The sequence below is a fragment of the Brassica napus genome, chromosome C2, assembly GCF_020379485.1.
Source record: "Brassica napus cultivar Da-Ae chromosome C2, Da-Ae, whole genome shotgun sequence".
Lineage (NCBI taxonomy): Eukaryota > Viridiplantae > Streptophyta > Magnoliopsida > Brassicales > Brassicaceae > Brassica > Brassica napus.
This window is the reverse complement of record NC_063445.1, coordinates 55,651,504-55,672,783: the sequence shown is the minus strand read 5'-3', so window position 1 is coordinate 55,672,783 and position 21,280 is coordinate 55,651,504. Positions and strand designations below refer to the sequence as shown.

At 38.6% G+C, this 21,280-nt stretch overlaps 1 protein-coding gene and 1 pseudogene across 1 annotated transcript in view; both read right to left on the bottom strand.

The window, feature by feature from the left end:
* Window positions 1-19,983, bottom strand: part of LOC106415590 (probable disease resistance protein RXW24L) — an 88,610-nt gene extending 68,627 nt beyond the window's left edge. The window contains exons 1-3 of the mRNA XM_048748350.1: window positions 19,828-19,983; window positions 18,763-19,634; window positions 18,525-18,671 (exon numbers count right to left, since the gene is read on the bottom strand). Of these exons, the coding sequence (XP_048604307.1) occupies window positions 18,525-18,671; window positions 18,763-19,627 (1,012 nt within the window). The 5' untranslated portion in view covers window positions 19,628-19,634; window positions 19,828-19,983. The remainder of the gene's footprint in view (window positions 1-18,524; window positions 18,672-18,762; window positions 19,635-19,827) is intronic.
* On the bottom strand, window positions 285-7,022 carry LOC125581992 (annotated as a pseudogene).
* Window positions 19,984-21,280: the final 1,297 nt, after the last annotated feature.

Sequence of the window (21,280 nt, the reverse complement as noted above, 5' to 3'; positions counted from 1 at the left end):
AGCAGCTCCAGTCTTTGGAAGTAAAATACGATCTGCCTTTTCTAGTTGTACAAAGAGTAGATGATATATGAAAAGGATGATGACGTTTTTTACACTTTATTGACCACATGGCAGCTTTTCCAAAACACACAAAAGACTCGATCATATATAGTAAAATTCTCCAACTGTGGTATTTTTTACTTAGGAGATGAAGATAATGTTCACACATTTCACTCTGTATTTGATAGGATCCTTTTCATTAGCACAGTCCCTAATAAGATCATATAGCACACAAATTCATCAAAAGTGAGAAAATAAACATTTATTTCAAATGAAACAAGTGAGGTGCTCAGTGCTCAGTGCTCACTTCCCTTAATACATCTCTCAATATCCCGTTTTCATTTCAAGTAGTCTAGTTGAACGCAGTTCTATACTAATATAAGAATCTTAACATATTTCACCTCTCTCAGTCAACAAAGGTTACATGAGAACCTTCCTCGAACAGCTTCACTTCCCAAAATAAATCTCTCTATCTCTATAGACAAACTTAAAGCAGTGCAGGAGATCAAGTGTCCTCAGTTAGACACTTCGTCGAACAGCTTCACCGCAGCATCCACTCCTCGTGTGTGCCAGTACGTTTCACTTGTAAAATCTCTGTTTGCCACTATATCAAAGCAATTGGTAAAACACATATCATCAGAGACATTCCAACGAAATAATCTTAACTAAAGTGTAGTTTATGCAAATACAAAGAAGTTGCCGAGAAGTTGATTCCTAGATAATATATACCTGATAGTCCGTAATTGCTGAGAGTCTCCTTCAGCTGCTGTCTGACTCATCATTGCCGAGATCAATCAACGAATAATAACAAAAGGGATGTGTTGGACTTTGTAATAAAGCCTTATCTTACTGATTAAATTTTGGACAAGGTTAGCCGATGAGATGCAGGAAGTTAAACTCTTACAGTTCTTATAAGACTAGTAATGGATGATACTCTGTCCCCAAGTCAGGCTTAGGTCTGCCGCTGCCTTGCTGGGGGTACAATTCTGTACTTGAATTTAACAGAAGGGATGTGTTGGACTTTGTAATAATCTTCTCCTCCTTCCGACAGTCTCTTCTTCCATCTCTTCCCCATATTATAAAAAAAACACTTCAAAGAAGTGATGAATCGCAGCCCATCAGGAAGCTCCTTTAACTTTGGACAATCCAAAATTTCGAGAGTATGGAGAAGGGGCATGGAGCCTTCTTCTACTATCCACTCTTCCCACTCCTTTAATCCATCAAATTGTAGGTACTGCAATTGAGGAAACCCACCCCTCGAGCAAACCATTCTTCCCCCACAGGAAGAACGAATTAACTTAACATCTTTCAAGTGAAGCAACTTCTCTAGAATCAGCATTGGATCCTCTGTCAAACGAAAATTAATTAGAGATATGGTTGTAAGGAAAGAAGGCAAGCATGTTTCCGACAATCTAATACTTGATTCACCAACAATAAGATCGTGTAAGGAAGTGATGAATTGCAGCCCATCAGGAAACTCTTTTAATTTTATGCAAGACCGAATAGAGAGAGTATGGAGAAGGGGCATGGAGCCTTCTTCTACTATCCACTCTTTCCACTCCTCTAATCCCCTAAATTGTAGCTTCTCCAATTGAGGAAACCCATCCCTTGAGCACACCATTCTTCTCCCACTGAAAGATCGAGATTGTAAACTAATCTTTTTCAAGTGAAGCAACTTCTCTAGAATCGGCATTGGATCCTCCTTCAAACAACACTCCTTTAGACGTATGGTTGTAAGGTGAGAAGGAAAGCGTTGCGCATCAGGTAACCTTGGCATATATATCTCCAACTTCAGCTGTTTGAGATTAACAAAATCCCAAACAAATCCTTCTTCATCATCATTCGTGGGAGTATAAAACTCCTCCTCGTTATTTATAGTAAGATTCTCCAAGTGTGAAAGCTTACTTAGAGATGAAGATAGAATTTCCATAGTATACCTCTCGTCTGTAATATCGATAGAGAGAGATCTGAGCCGTGTCATACCTTGTAGATCTGTCACTCTCCCGTGCTTTGTGTTGAAATTCTTCAACGTCTCCAGCTTGACCAGATTTCCCAATTCCAACTTTGTCTTATCATGTAAGCTCTCCGGCAACCACAAGAATGTCAATTCTCGCATCTCTTTCAATATATTGTTGGGCATGTAGACTTCAAAAAAAAAATCTAGGTGTAAATAGATCAGCTTCTTCAGATTCCGCATAGAAGAAGGCAGTTGAGTTACATATGACCCCACTAAACTAAGATATCTCAAGTGGATGAGCTTCCCGATGCTAGAGGGTACCTTCCCTCCTTCAAACTCGACCTCAGAGAGATCTAACACTCTCATCAGCTTATGACTTGTAAACAATAAACTTGTTGCCTCCCAACTTCTGCACTCGATAAACAAGAGAGTTCTAAGGCTTGGATTCTTCACCTCCTTATCGACATTAAAATTTTCTTCACGCAAACGTACAACAGCAAGTCTGCGAGATTTACAAGGAGATTTTGAGTTTTCGGTTGATGTGCCAATGGTTTGTACGAAATTCTCTTCTTCAGCTTTGCGTAAACAAACCTCTCTCATCATGTCATGCAACTGAAGTGTTTCAAATCTGAAAGTTTTAACATCTCTTTCAGAAATAACCATGTTTCTCTTCACCAATTCTTCTATGTATCCATCTGCAACCTCTCGGATGCTCGCTCTATCATAATATCTTGTCCTTGGTATTCTTTCTGCAGCCCAATAATATGACAATTTCTCCACAGATAAAATAAACAGGCAGCTCTTCGAAGCTCAAACACAAAACATGGAAAACGTCCTCGAATCCTCCGACCATGTTAGAATTAATACTCTCGTATATCCTTTTCCACTCATGCAATGAGTATTTCTTACCTAACAACGCCCCTAACACCTTAATAGCCAGTGGTAGACCTCCACAATGTCTAATCATCTCCATACCGATTTCTTTCATGTCTTTTTCAATCTTAAATTCTGCATCACATCAGTTATAAGAATGTTCGAAAGGATCATATGTCTTGCAAATAATGTAGTCATTTTTTTTTCTTTAATTTACTATAACAGAAAAAAAAATCCAAGTAGGCCGCCCTTGAAAACTTACCAGTTGTGTCTTTAATAGGAAATGCTATCCTTTGGAAAAGATCCCAACTTTCTTCAAAAGTTAGGCATTCTGGTTTGAAGTTAACACATTGTCTGTCTGCATGTAATCCCACTTCCTCATTGCGAGAAGTAAGTAATACCTTCCAGCCTGCAACACATTCATATATTTGTAATGTTTCATAATCAGATCTTGAGTTTTTTAAAAGACGGCCTAATGTATGTAACACAAGGAGATTCACCTTTTTTTGGCAGAAACACAGGATTGATTAGATCCCAGTCTCCTTCTCTCCATATATCATCAATGACGATCAAAGCCTTTTGTGTTTCCAACACTCGAACAATCTCTTTCAGAAGTTCGCCTTCCATCATCTTTGACACATCGCATTCTGGCCAGAGTTGTTGCAAGATTGTCTGCCAGACACACTTCCTTTCAAACTGTTGTGAAACACAAACCCACGCTAATCCTCCTGAAAAATGTTTTTTTATTTTCTCATGATTGAAAACTTTTCTTGCGAGTGTGGATTTTCCAATACCACCCATCCCGGTTATAGCAAACACTTGACGGCTATCCTCCTCCAACAAATAGCCAACCAATAGCTCAATGTTTCTCTCCATCCCAACAATAGGTTGCTCTTCGTCAACGATATAAAACGTTTGTCTTTGTTCGTCCTGTGGAGGCATACACCTTTCTCTGACAATGACCTGTTGTTGTACGCCATAACTCTGCATATCGTGTATCTCCTTAGAGATCCTCACACGTACAGCTTTCATATCCATTGCAAGTCCCCTGCGTTCCAAACTAACACAAGAAAGTCTTCTTATAGTGTTCGTGATGCCTCTTCTATTTCCGAGTTCTTCCATTAAAACAAAGGTTTCGACTATATCTTCTGCGTCCAAAACTATTTCTTTGACCGCTTGGATAGTGTGTTTTACCGTTGCACTTGTATGTTTTTTGGCCTCTGCATCTTCCAGAAAACACCTTAACTTTTCAACATCACTCTTTAATCCCTCGAACTGCTCTTCAACTCCTTGAAATCTCCCAGTTTCTCGGACAAGGAGGTTCCAAAGCCTCTCCACTGCAAACGGTAAAAGTGCCTCAGCCATAAGTCTCCTGCTCAAACATGAAATAAGTAATCAATAATCACACGAGAGCAAGGATCCTTGAGTTCATACATAGTCCGGTTAATATTTATTTCTGCATATTCTAGTCTAGATAATATATACTATTTTGTGGATCTAATCTGTAGACGATATGAACAATCGAGATGAAATAAATATGAAAAATACAAAAAATAAAAATCACCTCTTGAAAATCGCTTTTCTTCAAACTGATCTGTATATGCGAATGTGTTTTTGCTTAGAACGCAACTGAAGACCAAGTACTTGATTATTCTTAGTCAACACTAAACGACACAAACCAGCTGTATTCACGATGATGAGTTTAATCTATTATAGCCACTTGCACTTTTTGAGCCGAAAGACCATGTGGTCGCTGAAAAGAGGAAACCAAAAACATGTTTCTTTTTTTTCCGTCAATTTTATTAATGAAACGGGACGAGCCCAACAAAGATACAAAAGGGGTGAAGTCCACGTACAACCGGGCCACCAGCCTAAACACACTCGAAATACGGCCCAAAGGTCCAAACATTGCTGCCGCCGCATGCAACTCTCCTCCGAACCCCTGACCGTACCGCCAGAACTCTCCGGAGGCCAACCACTCCAACACTTCTTCACCGCAAACGTCTCGACTCAGGTGATTCCTTAATCGGAGTGATTCAATCGCACCTGCGAGATCTCCTCCACCACTAATCACCGCCAACACCGAGAAGAAGACTTCGCGTGAAACCATCTTAAAACACCGTCGAGGAGCTTCTCAACTCAACCGACTACCACTTCATCGCTTACACCATGGACCCTTTCCATCTGCGCCTCTACCTCGTCGGAACCAAACCGTACGAGCCTAAGGCACAGGACGAGAAACCGCAAATAAAACCGAACATAAAAAACAACACAGAGCTGCCGTCAACCAAGGAGTATGGCGACGCGGAAACTTTAGCCGACCGTTCTCCTTTATCGTAACAGGAGCCACGACGGGTACCTAAACCGACGTCGACGGAGCTGAGAGAGCCTCCATCGCTCGGACCACAGCCACTTGCGTAAAAGAGCCGAAACCTCCACGCCCTGGAACACAACACCGACGCGTCTTTACTCCAAACTACTCACGACCGAAAAGGAAGGAGACAAACTTCAGAGCTCCGACAAGGCTATCGGTGGTGAGAAGCGGCGAGGAGGAACACATGCGATCATTATTCACCAGAAACAAAGGTCCCGGCGATGGCACGGACGCTCACGCGCCGGCCGTACGCCGGCCTTTTTAGAATAACTTTCTTTTCTCTCTCTCTCCTTCTCTGTTGGTGAATAATGATCTCACCCTCTTCTCCTTTCCAAAAACATGTTTCTTCGTTACTTTTTTTTGGTTAATCATAAATTTTGAATAATTTGGGAGTGGTGGACCTAAAACAGAATAAACTAATTTAATTATTTACTCACTTATCTCTACTTTTGAAGTTTTGTGTTTCTGAGGTTTTTACGATTACAAAAGGAATAAACTTAAGAAATTTACATTAATCAGACTCAGAGATGGGTAACATGCTATGCATGAACTTTGTTAACATGCTAATATCTTCTGGTCTGCCTTTACAAGCCATGGGAAAATGAGTTCCCCAAAACATGTCTCAGAACTTGTATTTGCTTCTTGGAACTCCCGAGATATCAACTAGATAACAGATGAAAGAAACTGTCACTTAGAACAAGAGTTCCCTAAAACATGAAAGAAACTGTCCCCAAAACGGCGTTTCAGGTATAACTGGAAAACTCTCTGCACTTCCAAAATCAAACTCTCTTCTACCATTTTGGCCAAAGCTTCCAAGTTCTCTACTCTGGTTGGGATCCGCGCACTCTACTTCGAGTTTCTTGATAGTTCTCCCTAATTCTCAGCTGCTTTTCTAAAACTTCTACTGCACTAGATGCATCTACTAGATTCAACAGAAAAGAACATCCTATGATGTCTTCCTCTTTTGTTCAGTGATCGAGTCTGTAATCATGGCTATCAGTTCATCTTTTGGCGCAAAATCATTCCTTGCCATCCAAGAAAGAATAGTAACAAGAGCAGTTGCTTTTGTGCTGACAAACTGCTTCCCAGGAATTGACCTTGCACGTGAAGCTCTAACTCACTGATCGATTCATCATCACAGTGACCCATAGCAAAGCAAAGCAACTGCTTTCGTGAACTTACATCAATGTGCTCAAGTGCAAGACCTCTTGCACCTAAATCCCAAATAGGATCATGCCCCCTTTTGGATAGAACAAGGCATAGATCAAAAGCCAGCTGCTGCATCTCTAGCAATATAGCTTCTTCAACGTGTAGATAAGTTCCATTGGGTCTTTTAAATGTTTGAACTGAACAGGTAAGAAAGTAACCTCAAAGCCTAATTGATGCAATGACTGTTAGGAGTGAACCTAATCACCCCTTTGATACTTTAAAACACAAGTTGCTTTTAGGCTTTTCTCATTTAAATAAAAAAACTAATACGCTCAAACAATATCGGAAGCAAATTACATTAAGGGAAACGTGGGAATCGTGACTTACTCTCTCCTTCAAATTTTGGAATTTTATTTTTCAGATATTGAAAGCACGAGACCATAACTAAACATGCATCAATAATAAAATAAAGATAATGATTGGTCAAGCCAATGGTACGTTGGTTTATATTTCTTGTACGGTTTGATTGCCGGTTCCGGTTCGCCACTTGATTAATTACCTACCCATCAATGACTTTAAAAATCACCTCTTGAAAATCGCTTTTCTTCAAACTGATCTGTATATGCGAATGTGTTTTTGCTTAGAACGCAACTGAAGACCAAGTACTTGATTATTCTTAGTCAACACTAAACGACACAAACCAGCTGTATTCACGATGATGAGTTTAATCTATTATAGCCACTTGCACTTTTTGAGCCGAAAGACCATGTGGTCGCTGAAAAGAGGAAACCAAAAACATGTTTCTTCGTTACTTTTTTTTGGTTAATCATAAATTTTGAATAATTTGGGAGTAGTGGACCTAAAACAGAATAAACTAATTTAATTATGGGAAGTTTACTAAAATGACACAAATTAGTTATGTTATTACTAGAATGACTCATATTTTTTGAAATTTATTAAAATATTTTTTTGGTCTAAATTGCCCTTACACTTAGTTATAACAAAAAAAACATTACTCAAATGCCCTTATTATTTAATCGACGGCCGATTTATTTTCAAAATAATAAATCTATCGACCAATAAGTCTATTTATAAAATATGTGTAGAAAACAAAACTACTATTAAAGTGGTGGCAGACTTTTTAGAAAGCGTCAGATTTGTTCACATTAAAAACATATTTTTTTGAATATGTCTATCGAATATGGTAGCAGATTATTTCTAAATGGTAGATTTAAGTGGTCAACTTATTTTTTTCTGGGTAGATTTACTTTTTGTGATCGACTTATTTTCTTACGGCAGATTTATATAGCCGATTTAAAATTGTTGACAGACTTTTTGTTTATGAAGTGGCAGACTTTTTGTTTACGTGGTAGCAGACTTTTTGTTTATGTTGCGGCAGATTTATTAACGAAAATCTGGGTTTATCTACATCAATTTCGATTTCGACCCGGTTTACTAATAATTTCGAATCTGGTTTAGTTTTTAGGTTAATTAAACTCAAAATTAGGGAAAATTTTGTAGTTGTCGTCATCTCTTTCATCTCTCTTTTCTTCCTCTTCAAGTTGTTTCTTTTCATGCTATTTTAAACACTTGTTGCAATCCTTATTGCTTGGAGAAACATGGATCACATCATTCTGGTCTGCGGAAAGTGGAAATTTGAAAGAAAAAAATGGTTATTTGAAGTGGATAATGATCAAGGTAGTAAATTACTTGCAGCTAACGAGGAAACTAGATATGAAGATTTTGTGAAAACCATATATGAGGATTACGAAGTTGATTTCGCAGAACACGAGTTGGAGCTGACCTACGTTTTGCCAAAACCTAAACTAGTCAAGGAAAACCTCGATACCCCTCCTGTGAAAGTAAGAAACGATAGGCAATTTCATGGATTTTTGTGTCTTAACAAAGTCGAAAACGTTAGACTCTGTGTAGAGTTTAAACTGAAGAAAAAAGAGGTTGAAGAAGCTAGCAAAGAACCAGAAGAATTCCTGCAAAAAGATGACCCATTGTCGGCAGAGGATGAAGATTCAGATGAAGACAATGATCGATTTGATTAATGCGACGATTCTGATGGAGCAACGTCTGATGACGAAAACTTTACCTCATATGGGTTTCCGCCAGACCAAGTACAAGAGAGTCAGGGATCTCCTACAAAGATAAGTTCAGCGAGAGTCCTAAAGACACCAAAAGGAGATTGTACGCATAATAGGTTCGACTTGAGCTCTTTCAAACTGGAAGTGGGGCAGAGTTTTGATTCAAAAGATGCATTGGCTACACGTCTGAAGATCTGTTTAGTCGTCCACAAATTCGATTTTGATGTGGATAAATCTACCCGTACGCTGTGGTTTGTAAAATGTTGGGTAAAAGGATGTACGTGGAAGCTTAGAGCTACACCAGTAGGTGAATCTTCAAGGTTCACAATCCGAGTATATGTAGATGAGCATTCCTGCTCAGTAACAGAGCGTTCGTCTCGTTCTCGACAAGCTATTCCTGAAATTCTTGGCCTCTTGTACAAAGACTATATTGGTGGGGTTGATCGAACTATTTTACCACGTCATGTTGAGAGTGCTATGAACATGAGCTTTGGAATCAAGGTTTGTTGACTACGCTTTTTACACTGAATCTAATGTCTTATCTGACCTTACTTGTTTTTGACCTGGTTGCTGTTTATTGCAAATCGCAGATGGATTACTGGAAATCTCATAGTACACTTATAGTTGCTAGAGATCTCGTAATGGGTTCATCGGAGAGTGGATATGAGGAGTTACCTTCTTACATGCACAAGATTAGAATGGCAAATCCTGGGACCTTAGCTCGACTGGAAGTTGATGCAAACAATAGATTTAAGTATTTATTCCTTGCATTCAGCGCTAGCATTACTGGCTTCCCATTTATGAGAAAGGTTGTGGTGGTTGATGGTACTTTCTTGCAAGGAAAATACAAGGGAACACTTCTCATTGCAACATCACAGGATGGTAATTTTCAGATATTTCCGATAGCATTTGCTGTGGTTGACACAGAGAATGATGAATCATGGACATGGTTCTTCCGTCAACTCAACCGTGTGATACCCAATGATGAAGGATTGGCATTAATTTCTGACAGGCACAAGTCAATAAGGAAGGCAATTTCAGTGGTCTATCCATTGGCTAGCACGGGAATTTGCATGTACCACTTATATAAGAACATCTTATTACGGTACAGAGGACGTGATCTGTTTGGTTTGGTCAAAAAAGCTGCGTACTCTTTTAGGTTAGCTGACTTTGAAGCAAGCTTCGAGACGATTAAAGGGTTAAATCCAGATTTACATGCATATTTGGAACGTGCTGATGTGTGTAAGTGGGCTCGAGCGCATTTTAGAGGTGATAGATATAACATCCTTACAAGTAACATAGCTGAATCCATAAACAGAGGTTTGTCAGATGTGAGAAGTTTGCCAATTGTTCGCCTTTTAGAGTCTATCCGATTAATGATGACACATTGGTTTGCAACAAGAAAACATGATGCTGACTTGATGAAAACTTCTCTGACTCGTGGTGTGGAGAAGTTGTTGGAGGTAATATATGTATAATCAAATTTTTTTATTTCGGTAGACTGGTTTCTAATCTAAATACTTTACCATTTTCAGGGCCGTATACCTATTGCTAATCTATTAAAGGTTCAAGCTATCGACATTCATCAGTCACAAGTGATGGGAGTCTCATCTTTACATGTTGTAAACCTTACAGAAAAAACATGTTCTTGCCGTAGATTTGATTTGGAGAAGCTACCATGTGCTCATGCTATAGCTGCTGCGGAAGCTAGAAACATATCACGTATATCACTTTGTCACAAGTACTATCGGACGCAGTACCTTTACAATGCATATTTCACTCCTGTAATGCCCAATGCAGCTGATGTTCCAATTCCAGAAGAAGTTGCAAAGAGAATCTGTTTACCGCCTGATGTCCGCTAACCACCGGGAAGACCCAAAAAATCAAGACATAAATCTATTTTAGAGAAAGTTGCAGACAAGAAGCGGCCAAGGAAGGAACACACATGTAGAATTTGTAACCATGTGGGACACAATTCTACAACATGTCCTCTTAATTGATGAGTATTCTATTTTGTTTGTTGGTATACTCTTTTGGTGTTTCATTACTATTTAGTTCATGTCCTATTAAGTTTTTTTTTTCAAAATATATCAGAACCATTTAACCATCTTATGTCTCATGGAGGAATGAACAAGAAACATAAACAAAACAAAAAAACTTCACCAATGCAAACTTAAATCCACATGCATAAAACCAAACTATTATACATCCATCATTCATAAGTTAAAACCAAACAAGTTATACATCCGCTAAAGCCAAAAACCATCAAGTTATACATCCGTCTAAAACCAAAAAAACATCAAGTTACATCTCTAAAGCTAGAAACCATCAAGTTATTCGGCTGTCTTAGTCACCTCCCCATAAATATCTCCCGCCAACTTCAAGCGCAATTGTGTTATAATCTGATCATTCAAGCCATCAAAGTTACGTCCAAGAGCTAGACGTTCAATGTACATCAAAGAGTACACACCACAATCTCCCGGGTTCTCATTTTGGGGGATCTTCTTGTGCCTAATGTAAGCGAACTGCTTTCCACTTTTCGTTCTCGTTTTAGCAGGCACCATCTTGTTAAGCAATGCTGGTATCATTCTCATGAAAGGCCGGCATGCCTCTTTCATCTTCTTATCACTCACATGTGTGCAAATACTATCATAGACATGAATTTTTCCCTTATGCAGCTCAATGCGTAGAGCAACCCAGTGATCTCCGTTAACATGGTGGCAGAGGAAAAGATCGTCGACGTCTGCAATCCACTTATTACCTGTGACAAAATCAGCCGGGTGTTCTCCATTAAAAGCCTTGATGTACATTTCTGACAACTCAGTGTTCTGGTCCCAGCTCTTGTAGTCGTTCACCCATGAGTTCACAAACCAGTGAGACAGAAATGCAATTCGAGAAGAGGAATACGGAGACTGTTCTTGCCTGGACCGTCTGTGAAACATAAGCATTGCTGCTGCAATGTGCTAAGACAAGAAACAATTCACAGTCAGCAACCAGCCGTAGAGATTAAAAATCAGAAATTAAACTTCCTGAGTCATTCAACCACCCGTAGTCTTTTGTTGGCCAATCATCCCTAGGTATCAATAACTTCAAGAAAAATCCAGCACTTTCATCTCCAACACCAGCCTCCTTTTCTTCCCTACAACCAAGAAAAATAAACTATTAGACTATCGAAATAAAAAGCAAGGATGTACAAGAGGAAACTTACAAATCAGACTTGATGAAGTCCAAAACTTTCTGCAGTTTCTCTGCCTCCACCTTAGCTAATGGGTCATAAGGTTCCTTGGAGACTTTCTCACCATTTATAATACGCTTCACTGTTGAATTTCCAACAAACGGCCAAATTTGAGTCTTTGTCAATTGAGGCTTGCGTCTGCGTGTAGGCTCCTTCAAATTTGAAGCAAGTGCTTCCAACACCGCCCTACAGTTTACACTCTTCTCCCACTGTAGATGATTTTCCAAATCTTTTGACGATATGGATTCATCATTTAGCTGTGGGATCTCGAAGGCCTTCTCTTGCTTAACTCTTCTTAGTGGAATTCCAGCTTTCTTCTCAGTCTTTATCACCACCTCGGTCGTAAGATTCTGTGTGCTATCCATCGTCTTCTTATCTTTTTTCTCCTTCTTCACAACACAATCAACCGGCAGTCCATCTTGTGAATTGATCTTCTTCTGAACAATCCATGACTGAGTAATAGACGGTGAGAATTAGTATACAATTTGTTTTTAAAAAAATTACAAGAACAAATGATAAAGAATTGTACCAAGTCATTGCTACAAGCATCATCTTCCTCATCCTCATACGCTTTGGAGGTGGCGACATCAGGAGCAATGTTCACATCAGCGTTGTTTTTACTATCATTTATTTGTGCCTCCAATTTTGCAATCTGATTCCGTAAGTCAGACTCATATGCTCGCACTCTTGCTTCAACCTTAGAGTCAATAGTAGCCTCTAATGCTTTAGTAACCTTGTCAGCTACACTATCAACGATGCCTTCCATTTTGGCAGTGAGGATTTTAACCAACTCAGCTAACCCACTTATGGCAACTTTGTGCTCTGCAGCCTTCATATGCATAGGCAAAACAAAACCATGTCATTAGCAAAATAAAAAAAAAAGACATTTTTCTATTACTAACTACAAGAACATTTTGTACATACCATATTAGATGCTTCACCTCCATCAGCAGGTTCTTTGTCTTTTCTTCGCATAGTAGAAGGCCTCTGGTTTGGAACAACAGATGCGGCAACACCATTTTTTCTCTTCTGGCATTTGGTAGTGGGCACTGCATCCCAAAACTTCTCATTTAGCTGGCCATTAAGGATGTCTTTTATCATGTTGTCCAGATCAGTATAGATTTTATCATTGTCCCACTTCGGATATATATCCTCCACTGGCTTCATAATCATATGCCTCACACGAACCTGTAAAGTAATATACAAGATTAGTAAGACACAAAATTTAAATGGAAGATATACTACTTGTGTTTATACCTTTGGATATTTTCTCTTTTCTTGGGCACAAAAATCTGAGAAGTTTATACGCGTACGAGATCCCCCCCATGACAGAAGAGGAACATCAGCTCCATCAATCCGATTCCCATATATTTCTCCTAAACCAGGGACACACTCATAAATCCATATTAACAGCGCATGAACACAGCCGTGAAGTGTGTAACTCTTCTTTGCTTCATATGTGAGTACTTTAATGGAATCGACAAGGCTGCTAAATCCAATACGGCCCCATGGATATCGCTGGAAAGCTGCAGTGTCCATCACCCTTTTAGCACAATGCAAAGGAATTCTGCTGTTGCTTGAAATGCCAAATATGCCAATGGATAGCAGACACAACAAACCAATCATCACTCTCTTCTCTCGAGGCCAGTTTCTGCAAATCGGGAATATGGCTTGCAACTCTAGCAATGTAGGTCCATCTGATGTCGGAACGTTCATCTCCAACCAAAACTCTTGATGGTCAACATCCCAAACGTCATGCTTGTCGAAAGGATCACAATTCAGACCTGTAATCTCTCCAAACTCATACAAAGAGAAACGCAATGGCATAGAATCATCTATCAAAGACCAAATCTCATGACTGCTCTCGATTGCCAATTGATTGGCAAGGAAATGGTGAACAACTTTCGCAGACCAAATATAAGGCAGCTCTTTCAGCTTGAAAATAACTCCAATAGCTGATCCCCTCAACTCAGACCAAACATCTTCCCGAAGTTCTTCTCTCACGGTTTGAATGTTGGAGAGATATCAACTATGGTTCATGCTCCTACTCTGAACTGGGGTTTTCCCAACCTCATAGAAACGACGAGGATACTTTCTCATACCCGAAGAAGAAACCGTACCTGAAAAATAAAGCACTTAACAAGTTAGTTTCTTCTCTACAAACAATCTCCGATCAACAGACTGCCATAACCAAACTTTAATTACAGAAAAAAAAGTCTTGAAATTTCAAAGTGAAAGAATGTTGAAATTGGGATTTAGGGTTTTCGAAATCAAACATCTCAATCAAAAAATATGTTATAAAAGGGTAATAACTAGTGGGAATTGAATTGATTTAGCACTTACTTTTGAAATTGGGATTCATCTCCTACACAAATCAAACACGATTGCGACTTGAGGAGGAGGTGTCGACGGCGGCTGTGAAGGAGGAGTTGTCGACGGGGGCTATGGCAGAGGAGTTGTCGACGGCGGCTGTGACAGAGGACTTGACGATGACGATGGCTGTGACAGAGGACTTAGACGACGGAGAAGTCGATGTCGTCGTGAGAGAGACCCGACAAAAGGTTTGTTTCTATTTCTTTTTTTTTGTCGATTTTTTTTGTGGGAAGTTTAACATATATTTTCTAATTTTTTATTTATTTATGTGGCAATTTTGTAGTTAATCAAATTAGTAATGGGCTTTTAGTACTTTTGCTTATCTTTCATTTTAGTCTAGTAATTTAAATTTAATATGAGTTATTGTAGTAATTTTAAGATGAATGTGAGTTAGTCTAGGTAATTACTCTTTAACTATTTACTCACTTATCTCTACTTTTGAAGTTTTGTGTTTCTGAGGTTTTTACGATTACAAAAGGAATAAACTTAAGAAATTTACATTAATCAGACTCAGAGACGGGTAACATGCTATGCATGAACTTTGTTAACATGCTAATATCTTCTGGTCTGCCTTTACAAGCCATGGGAAAATGAGTTCCCCAAAACATGTCTCAGAACTTGTATTTGCTTCTTGGAACTCCCGAGATATCAACTAGATAACAGATGAAAGAAACTGTCACTTAGAACAAGAGTTCCCTAAAACATGAAAGAAACTGTCCCCAAAACGGCGTTTCAGGTATAACTGGAAAACTCTCTGCACTTCCAAAATCAAACTCTCTTCTACCATTTTGGCCAAAGCTTCCAAGTTCTCTACTCTGGTTGGGATCCGCGCACTCTACTTCGAGTTTCTTGATAGTTCTCCCTAATTCTCAGCTGCTTTTCTAAAACTTCTACTGCACTAGATGCATCTACTAGATTCAACAGAAAAGAACATCCTATGATGTCTTCCTCTTTTGTTCAGTGATCGAGTCTGTAATCATGGCTATCAGTTCATCTTTTGGCGCAAAATCATTCCTTGCCATCCAAGAAAGAATAGTAACAAGAGCAGTTGCTTTTGTGCTGACAAACTGCTTCCCAGGAATTGACCTTGCACGTGAAGCTCTAACTCACTGATCGATTCATCATCACAGTGACCCATAGCAAAGCAAAGCAACTGCTTTCGTGAACTTACATCAATGTGCTCAAGTGCAAGACCTCTTGCACCTAAATCCCAAATAGGATCATGCCCTCTTTTGGATAGAACAAGGCATAGATCAAAAGCCAGCTGCTGCATCTCTAGCAATATAACTTCTTTAACGTGTAGATAAGTTCCATTGGGTCTTTTAAATGTTTGAACTGTTTTGGTTTGTTTCTTCATGGTAGATCTTAGTACCATGAAAAATTTTCTCTGTCTCTGTCTCTTTAGTTGTATCGTCTTACTTCACATTTTATGTAATGAAAACGATGTCCTCCGTCAGTGCCGGTCCTGAGATATTCGAGGTCCAATACGAAATTCGAAAATGAGACCCTTAAATAATAGAAAAAGGAATTTAATTCATAAAAAAACTCAAGTTTATAATAAAAATTACATAAAACAGTATTAAAAAGAGAAATTTGTGAGTTGTATCGTGATGACAAGAACAAAGGCAAAATAAAATAAAAACATTTGAGACTATTGTACCTTTGGTATGAGAAGCGAAGCTGATCCAACAATTAAAACAAAATAACAAAGAAGTTGAAAAGAAATCCATTTTTCTTTTATATTTTGCCCTTGAAACTCAGTAAAAGGGGCGTGAAAGACAATTAAATTGTGCAGAAAGTATGATTAAGCCTTGAAAGTAATTATTGATATATCAGTTATTTTTCTTTTGTATTCACCATCGTCTTAAATAACATTAAGGATATATGATTTGATTGTGTTTGTATTTTACAAGAGGTAAAAATAGGCCCTAAAAGTTTTAGAAAATCATGGGCCCCATGCAAATGTTTGATAGGTATCCCCTCAGAATCGGCTTTGCCTCCGTTCTGTTGATATTTGGATTTTAGACACATTTTTCTAGTGATGTTAGACTTGAGTGCTTTTCTAAGGTTGGTCGTAGGTTAAGAAACCTACTGTTTATACGGCTTCTAACGAGGTTTTGTTCTTTAGGAGCTTCAATGTAGTCAGTGGTCACACCGTCCTCTAACAGAAGAACATAAACTATACGCTGCAACAGATGCTCACTGCTTGCTCCAAATATTCAATGTGTTCAAGTCAAATCTTGTTGAAGAAATCACATTGCATGATCCTAATGATATAAACGTTGGCTTAAAAGATATTCTCAATGGATCGGACTGTACCAGCAAGATTGTCACGGCCAAACTGTGCAAGGCTGCAGATGTTATCAGAGCAATGACCCAAAATGGTCAAAACATTGCCAACGGAGTGGTTTCTAGAAAAACGACGCTGAACACGATGAGAACCTGTTGAAGATAGTCAGGAAGTATGGGGAAAAGATCATGTTGAACTTGAAGGAGTCTGATCTTCAACCAAGGATCTCCAAGAAGAAATCAAGAAGACGTGGTGCCTCGTTGAAGAATGTGAACACATATAAGCATTTGGTCTGTTCTATGGACAGGCAAGGTCCACCACCATGGGATATATTCATCTTTGGGCGGTGATGGCTGCTCTTGGATGCGATGGTAATTATATTAATCTCTGCCAAGCTTGTGTTAAATTTATTTCTCCATGCTTATAGAACAACTCTCTAGGTTGAAGGGATTGATGCTGCAGTTCCACCCTCAGAGAAGCCAGATTCAAGGTACTTTTTCTCTAAGCTACCATTATAAAATTTAGATTACAATATTTCTTATAATTTATCTGTTGATTTATTGACACAACTTCTAGGGAGTTGCTTGATCAAGCATTGAAAGAGAACAGAGTTCTGTTGACAAGAGATACAAAACTGTTGAGACACCAAGATTTGGCTAAGCATCAAATATATAGAGTCAAGATCCTTCTGAAAAATGAGCAGCAACTTGACGTACCACAAAACTGAACTTAGAGATGTATGGTTGTAAGGTGAGAAGGAAAGCGTTGCGCATCAGGTAACCTTGGCATAGATATCTCCAACCTCAGCTGTTTGAGATTAACAAAATCCCAAACAAATCCTTCTTCATCATCATTCGTGGGAGTATAAAACTCGTTGTCGTTATCTATTGTAAGACTCTCCAAGTGTGAAAGCTTACTTAGAGATGAAGATAGAGTTTCCATTGTATATCTCTCGTCTGTAATAAAGATAGAGAGAGATCTGAGCCGTGTCATACCTTGTAGATCTGTCACTCTCCCGTGCTTTGTGTTGAAATTCTTCAACGTCTCCAGCTTGACCAGATTTCCCAATTCCAACTTTGTCTTATCATGTAATCTCCTTGGCAACCACAAGAATGTCAATTCTCGCATCTCTTTCAATATATTGTTGGGCATGTAAACTTCAGAATATACATCTAGGTTTAAATAGATCAGCTTCTTCAGATTCCACATAGAAGAAGGCAACTGAGTTACATATGACCCCTCTAAACTAAGATATCTCAAGTGGATGAACTTGCCGATGCTCGAGGGTACCTTCCATCCTTTAAAATCCACATAAGAGAGATCTAACACTCTCATCAGCTTATGCCTTGTAAATAATAAAGGTATTATCTGTGTTTTGGTCTTGAGAAACAAGAGAGTTCTAAGGCTTGGATTCTTCACCTCCTTATCTAAATTAAATATTTCAGCATCCCAATTTACCACAAAAAGTCTGCGAGATTTACAAGGAGATATCGAATTAGCAGTCGATGTGCCAATGGTTTGTACGAAATTCTCTTCTTCAGCTTTGAGCAAACAAACTTCTCTCATCATGTCATGCAACTGAAGTGTTTCAAATCTTGAAGTATCAACGTCTCTTTTAGAAATAACCATGTTTCTCTTCACCAATTCTTCTATGTATCCATCTGCAACCTCTCGAATGCTCGCTCCATCATAATACCTTGGCCTTGGTAATCTTTCTGCAGCCCAATAATATGACAAATTCTCCACAGATAACTCATAATCTTCTGGAAAATGAGCTAAGTATAGGAAGCAGTGCTTCAAATAAACGGGCAGCTCTTCGAAGCTCTAACACAAAACATGGAAAACGTCCTCGAATCCTCCGACCATGTTAGAATTAATACTCTCGTATATCCTTTTCCACTCATGCAATGCGTATTTCTTACCTAACAACCCGCCTAACACCTTAATTGCCAGTGGTAAACCTCCACAATGTTTAAGCATCTCCATACCGATTTCTTTCATGTCTTCTTCAATCTTAAATTCTGCACATCAGTTACAAGAATGATCGAAAAAATCATATGTCTTGCAAATAATGTAGTCATTTTTCATTAATTTACTATAACAGAAAAAAAAATCCAAGTAGGCCGCCCTTGCAAACTTACCAGCTGTGTCTTTAATAGGAAATGCTATCCGTTGAAAAAGATCCCAACTTTCTTCAAAAGTTAGGCACTCTGGTTTGAAGGTGACACAATGTTTATCTGCATGTAATGCCACTTCCTCATTGCGAGAAGTAAGTAATACCTTCCATCCTGTAATAAATTTATGTTTTTGTAATGTTTCATGATCAAATCTTGAGTTTTAAAAAACACAGCCTAACGTATGTAACATAAGGATGTTCACCTTTTTTTGGCAGAAACACATGCTTGATTAGGTCCCAGTCTCCTTCTCTCCATATATCATCAATGATGATCAAAGCCTTTTGTGTATACAACACTCGAACAATTCTCTCCAGAAGTTCGCCTTCCATCATCTTTGACACATCGCATTCTGGCCAGAGTTGTTGCAAGATTGTCTGCCAGATAGTCTTCTTTTCAAACTGTTGTGAAACACAAACCCACGCTAATCCTCCTGAAAAATGTTTTTTTATTTTCTCATGATTGAAAACTTTTCTTGCGAGTGTGGTTTTTCCAATACCACCCATCCCGGTTATAGCAAACACTTGACGGCTATCCTCCTCCACCAAATTGCCAACCACTAGCTCAATATTTCTCTCCATCCCAACAATACGTTGCTCTTCATCAACGATATAAAACGTTTGTCTTTGCTCGTCCTGTGGAGGCATACACCTTTCTCTGACAATGACCTGCTGTTGTACGCCAAAACTCTGCATATCGTGTATCTCCTTAGAGATCCTCTCACGTACAGCTTTCATATCCATTGCAAGTCCCCTGCGTTCCAAACTAACACAAGAAAGTCTTCTTACAGTGTTTGTGATGCCTCTTCTATTTCCGAGTTCTTCCATTAAAACAAAGGTTTCGACTATATCTTCTGCGTCCAAAACTATTTCTTTGACCGCTTGGATAGTGCGTTTTACCGTTGCACTTTTATGTTTTTTGGCATCTGCATCTTCCAGAAAACACCTTAACTTCTTAACATCACTCTTTAATCCCTCGAACTGCTCTTCAACTCCTTGAAATCTCCCAGTTTCTCGGACAAGGAGGTTCCAAAGCCTCTCCACTGCAAACGGTAAAAGTGCCTCAGCCATAAGTCTCCTGCTCAAACATGAAATAAGTAATCAATAATCACACGAGAGCAAGGATCCTTGAGTTCATACATAGTCCTGATAATATTTTTCTGCAAATTCTAGTCTAAGATAATATATACAACTTTGTGAGATTTAATCTATGAAAGATATGAACAATTGAGATGAAATAAATATGAAAAATACAAAAGATAAAAAATCACCTCTTGAAAATCGCTTTTCGTCCAACTGATCTGTATAAAGACAATATGTGAATGTGTTTTAGTTAGAATTCAGCTGAAGACCTATTACAAAGAGTTGATTATTCTCAGTCAACACCGACACAAACCAGCTGTTTTCACGAGTAGCCATTTATTCACTATAATAAGGAGTGAATCTATTGTAGTCACTAACATTTTGGCTGAAAAGATAAGGGGACAGTACGTAGGGTCTAATAGTACAAGTTTCTATTACAATTATTTGTTTTTCTGTCTAATGAAATAAAAGTTGAAACATTTTCTTTAAACGCTGTGAAAAGGTTATAATATTGTTAAAACAAATTATAGTTGGTGTTAAGATTGTTGATGTTGTATATTTTGTTAAATGTAGTGTGCGTCATAGAAAATATCATAGAAGTCTATAACATGGAACACTAACAATGAAATAAGTAAAAAAAGAAAAACAAAAGGAAGATTAAATAAAATTTAAGAGCTTTAAACTTGCTGTCGCAACGGTTAGTCAAATCCAAGACTATCTGTTCCCAAACGCCACAGATTCACGTGACAAAGCCGTTTTCACAGCAGAATCAAGCACTTGGTTATGTTAAAGTGAGTAATAGGAGGACTAACTTCTTTCGCCGGAAACCATATTGATGATCAATATTGCCTCCATCGCAGCTCAGATACTTGCTCCTGCATAATTAAGAACACAACTTTTTCATGTTTTTCATGCCAAACTTTATTCTGATACGTAACTGCCACTTCTGGTAAACCATCGTTATCTCTGTCTAGCCAAAGTTATTTATCAATGCATTTACCACAAATTCTCTGCTTTCAGGTTTGTTGATTTTGTGTTAATTTGTTAAAATATGTTAGCTGGGTTATGTGCGACTTACACTACAAGAAAACAACAAGGATTCTAAGGGAAAAAATCGTCGGAATTTCGTCGGAATATCGTTATTCCGATGACATACCGACGAAACAAGTCGTCGGAAATAATTCCTCGGAATTTCTTCTTTCCTCGGAAATCCCTCGGAATTTTCCGACGGAATTCCGAGGAAACAAACTTCCGAGGAAATTCCGAGGATCACTAGTTTGTCGGAAATGTCCTTAGAATATACCGAGGGAGAACTTCGTCGGGATATTTCCTCGGACGTTCATCGATCGATGCGTTTTTGGACATATATACATCGATCGATAGGAATATACCGACGGACATATTCCTCGGAATATTCCGAGGAACGTGTCCCTCGGTATATTCCGAGGAACCGGTTCCTCGGAATATTCCCAGGGAAATGTCCCTCGGTATATACCGAGAGAAAAGTTCCTCGGTATATTCCGAGGAACAGGTCCCTCGGTATATTCCGAACGTTTTTTTGTAAACAGATCGATCGATGGATTTATGTCCAAAAACTCATCGATCGATCGAGTAAAAAATATAATTAATTTCCTCGGAATG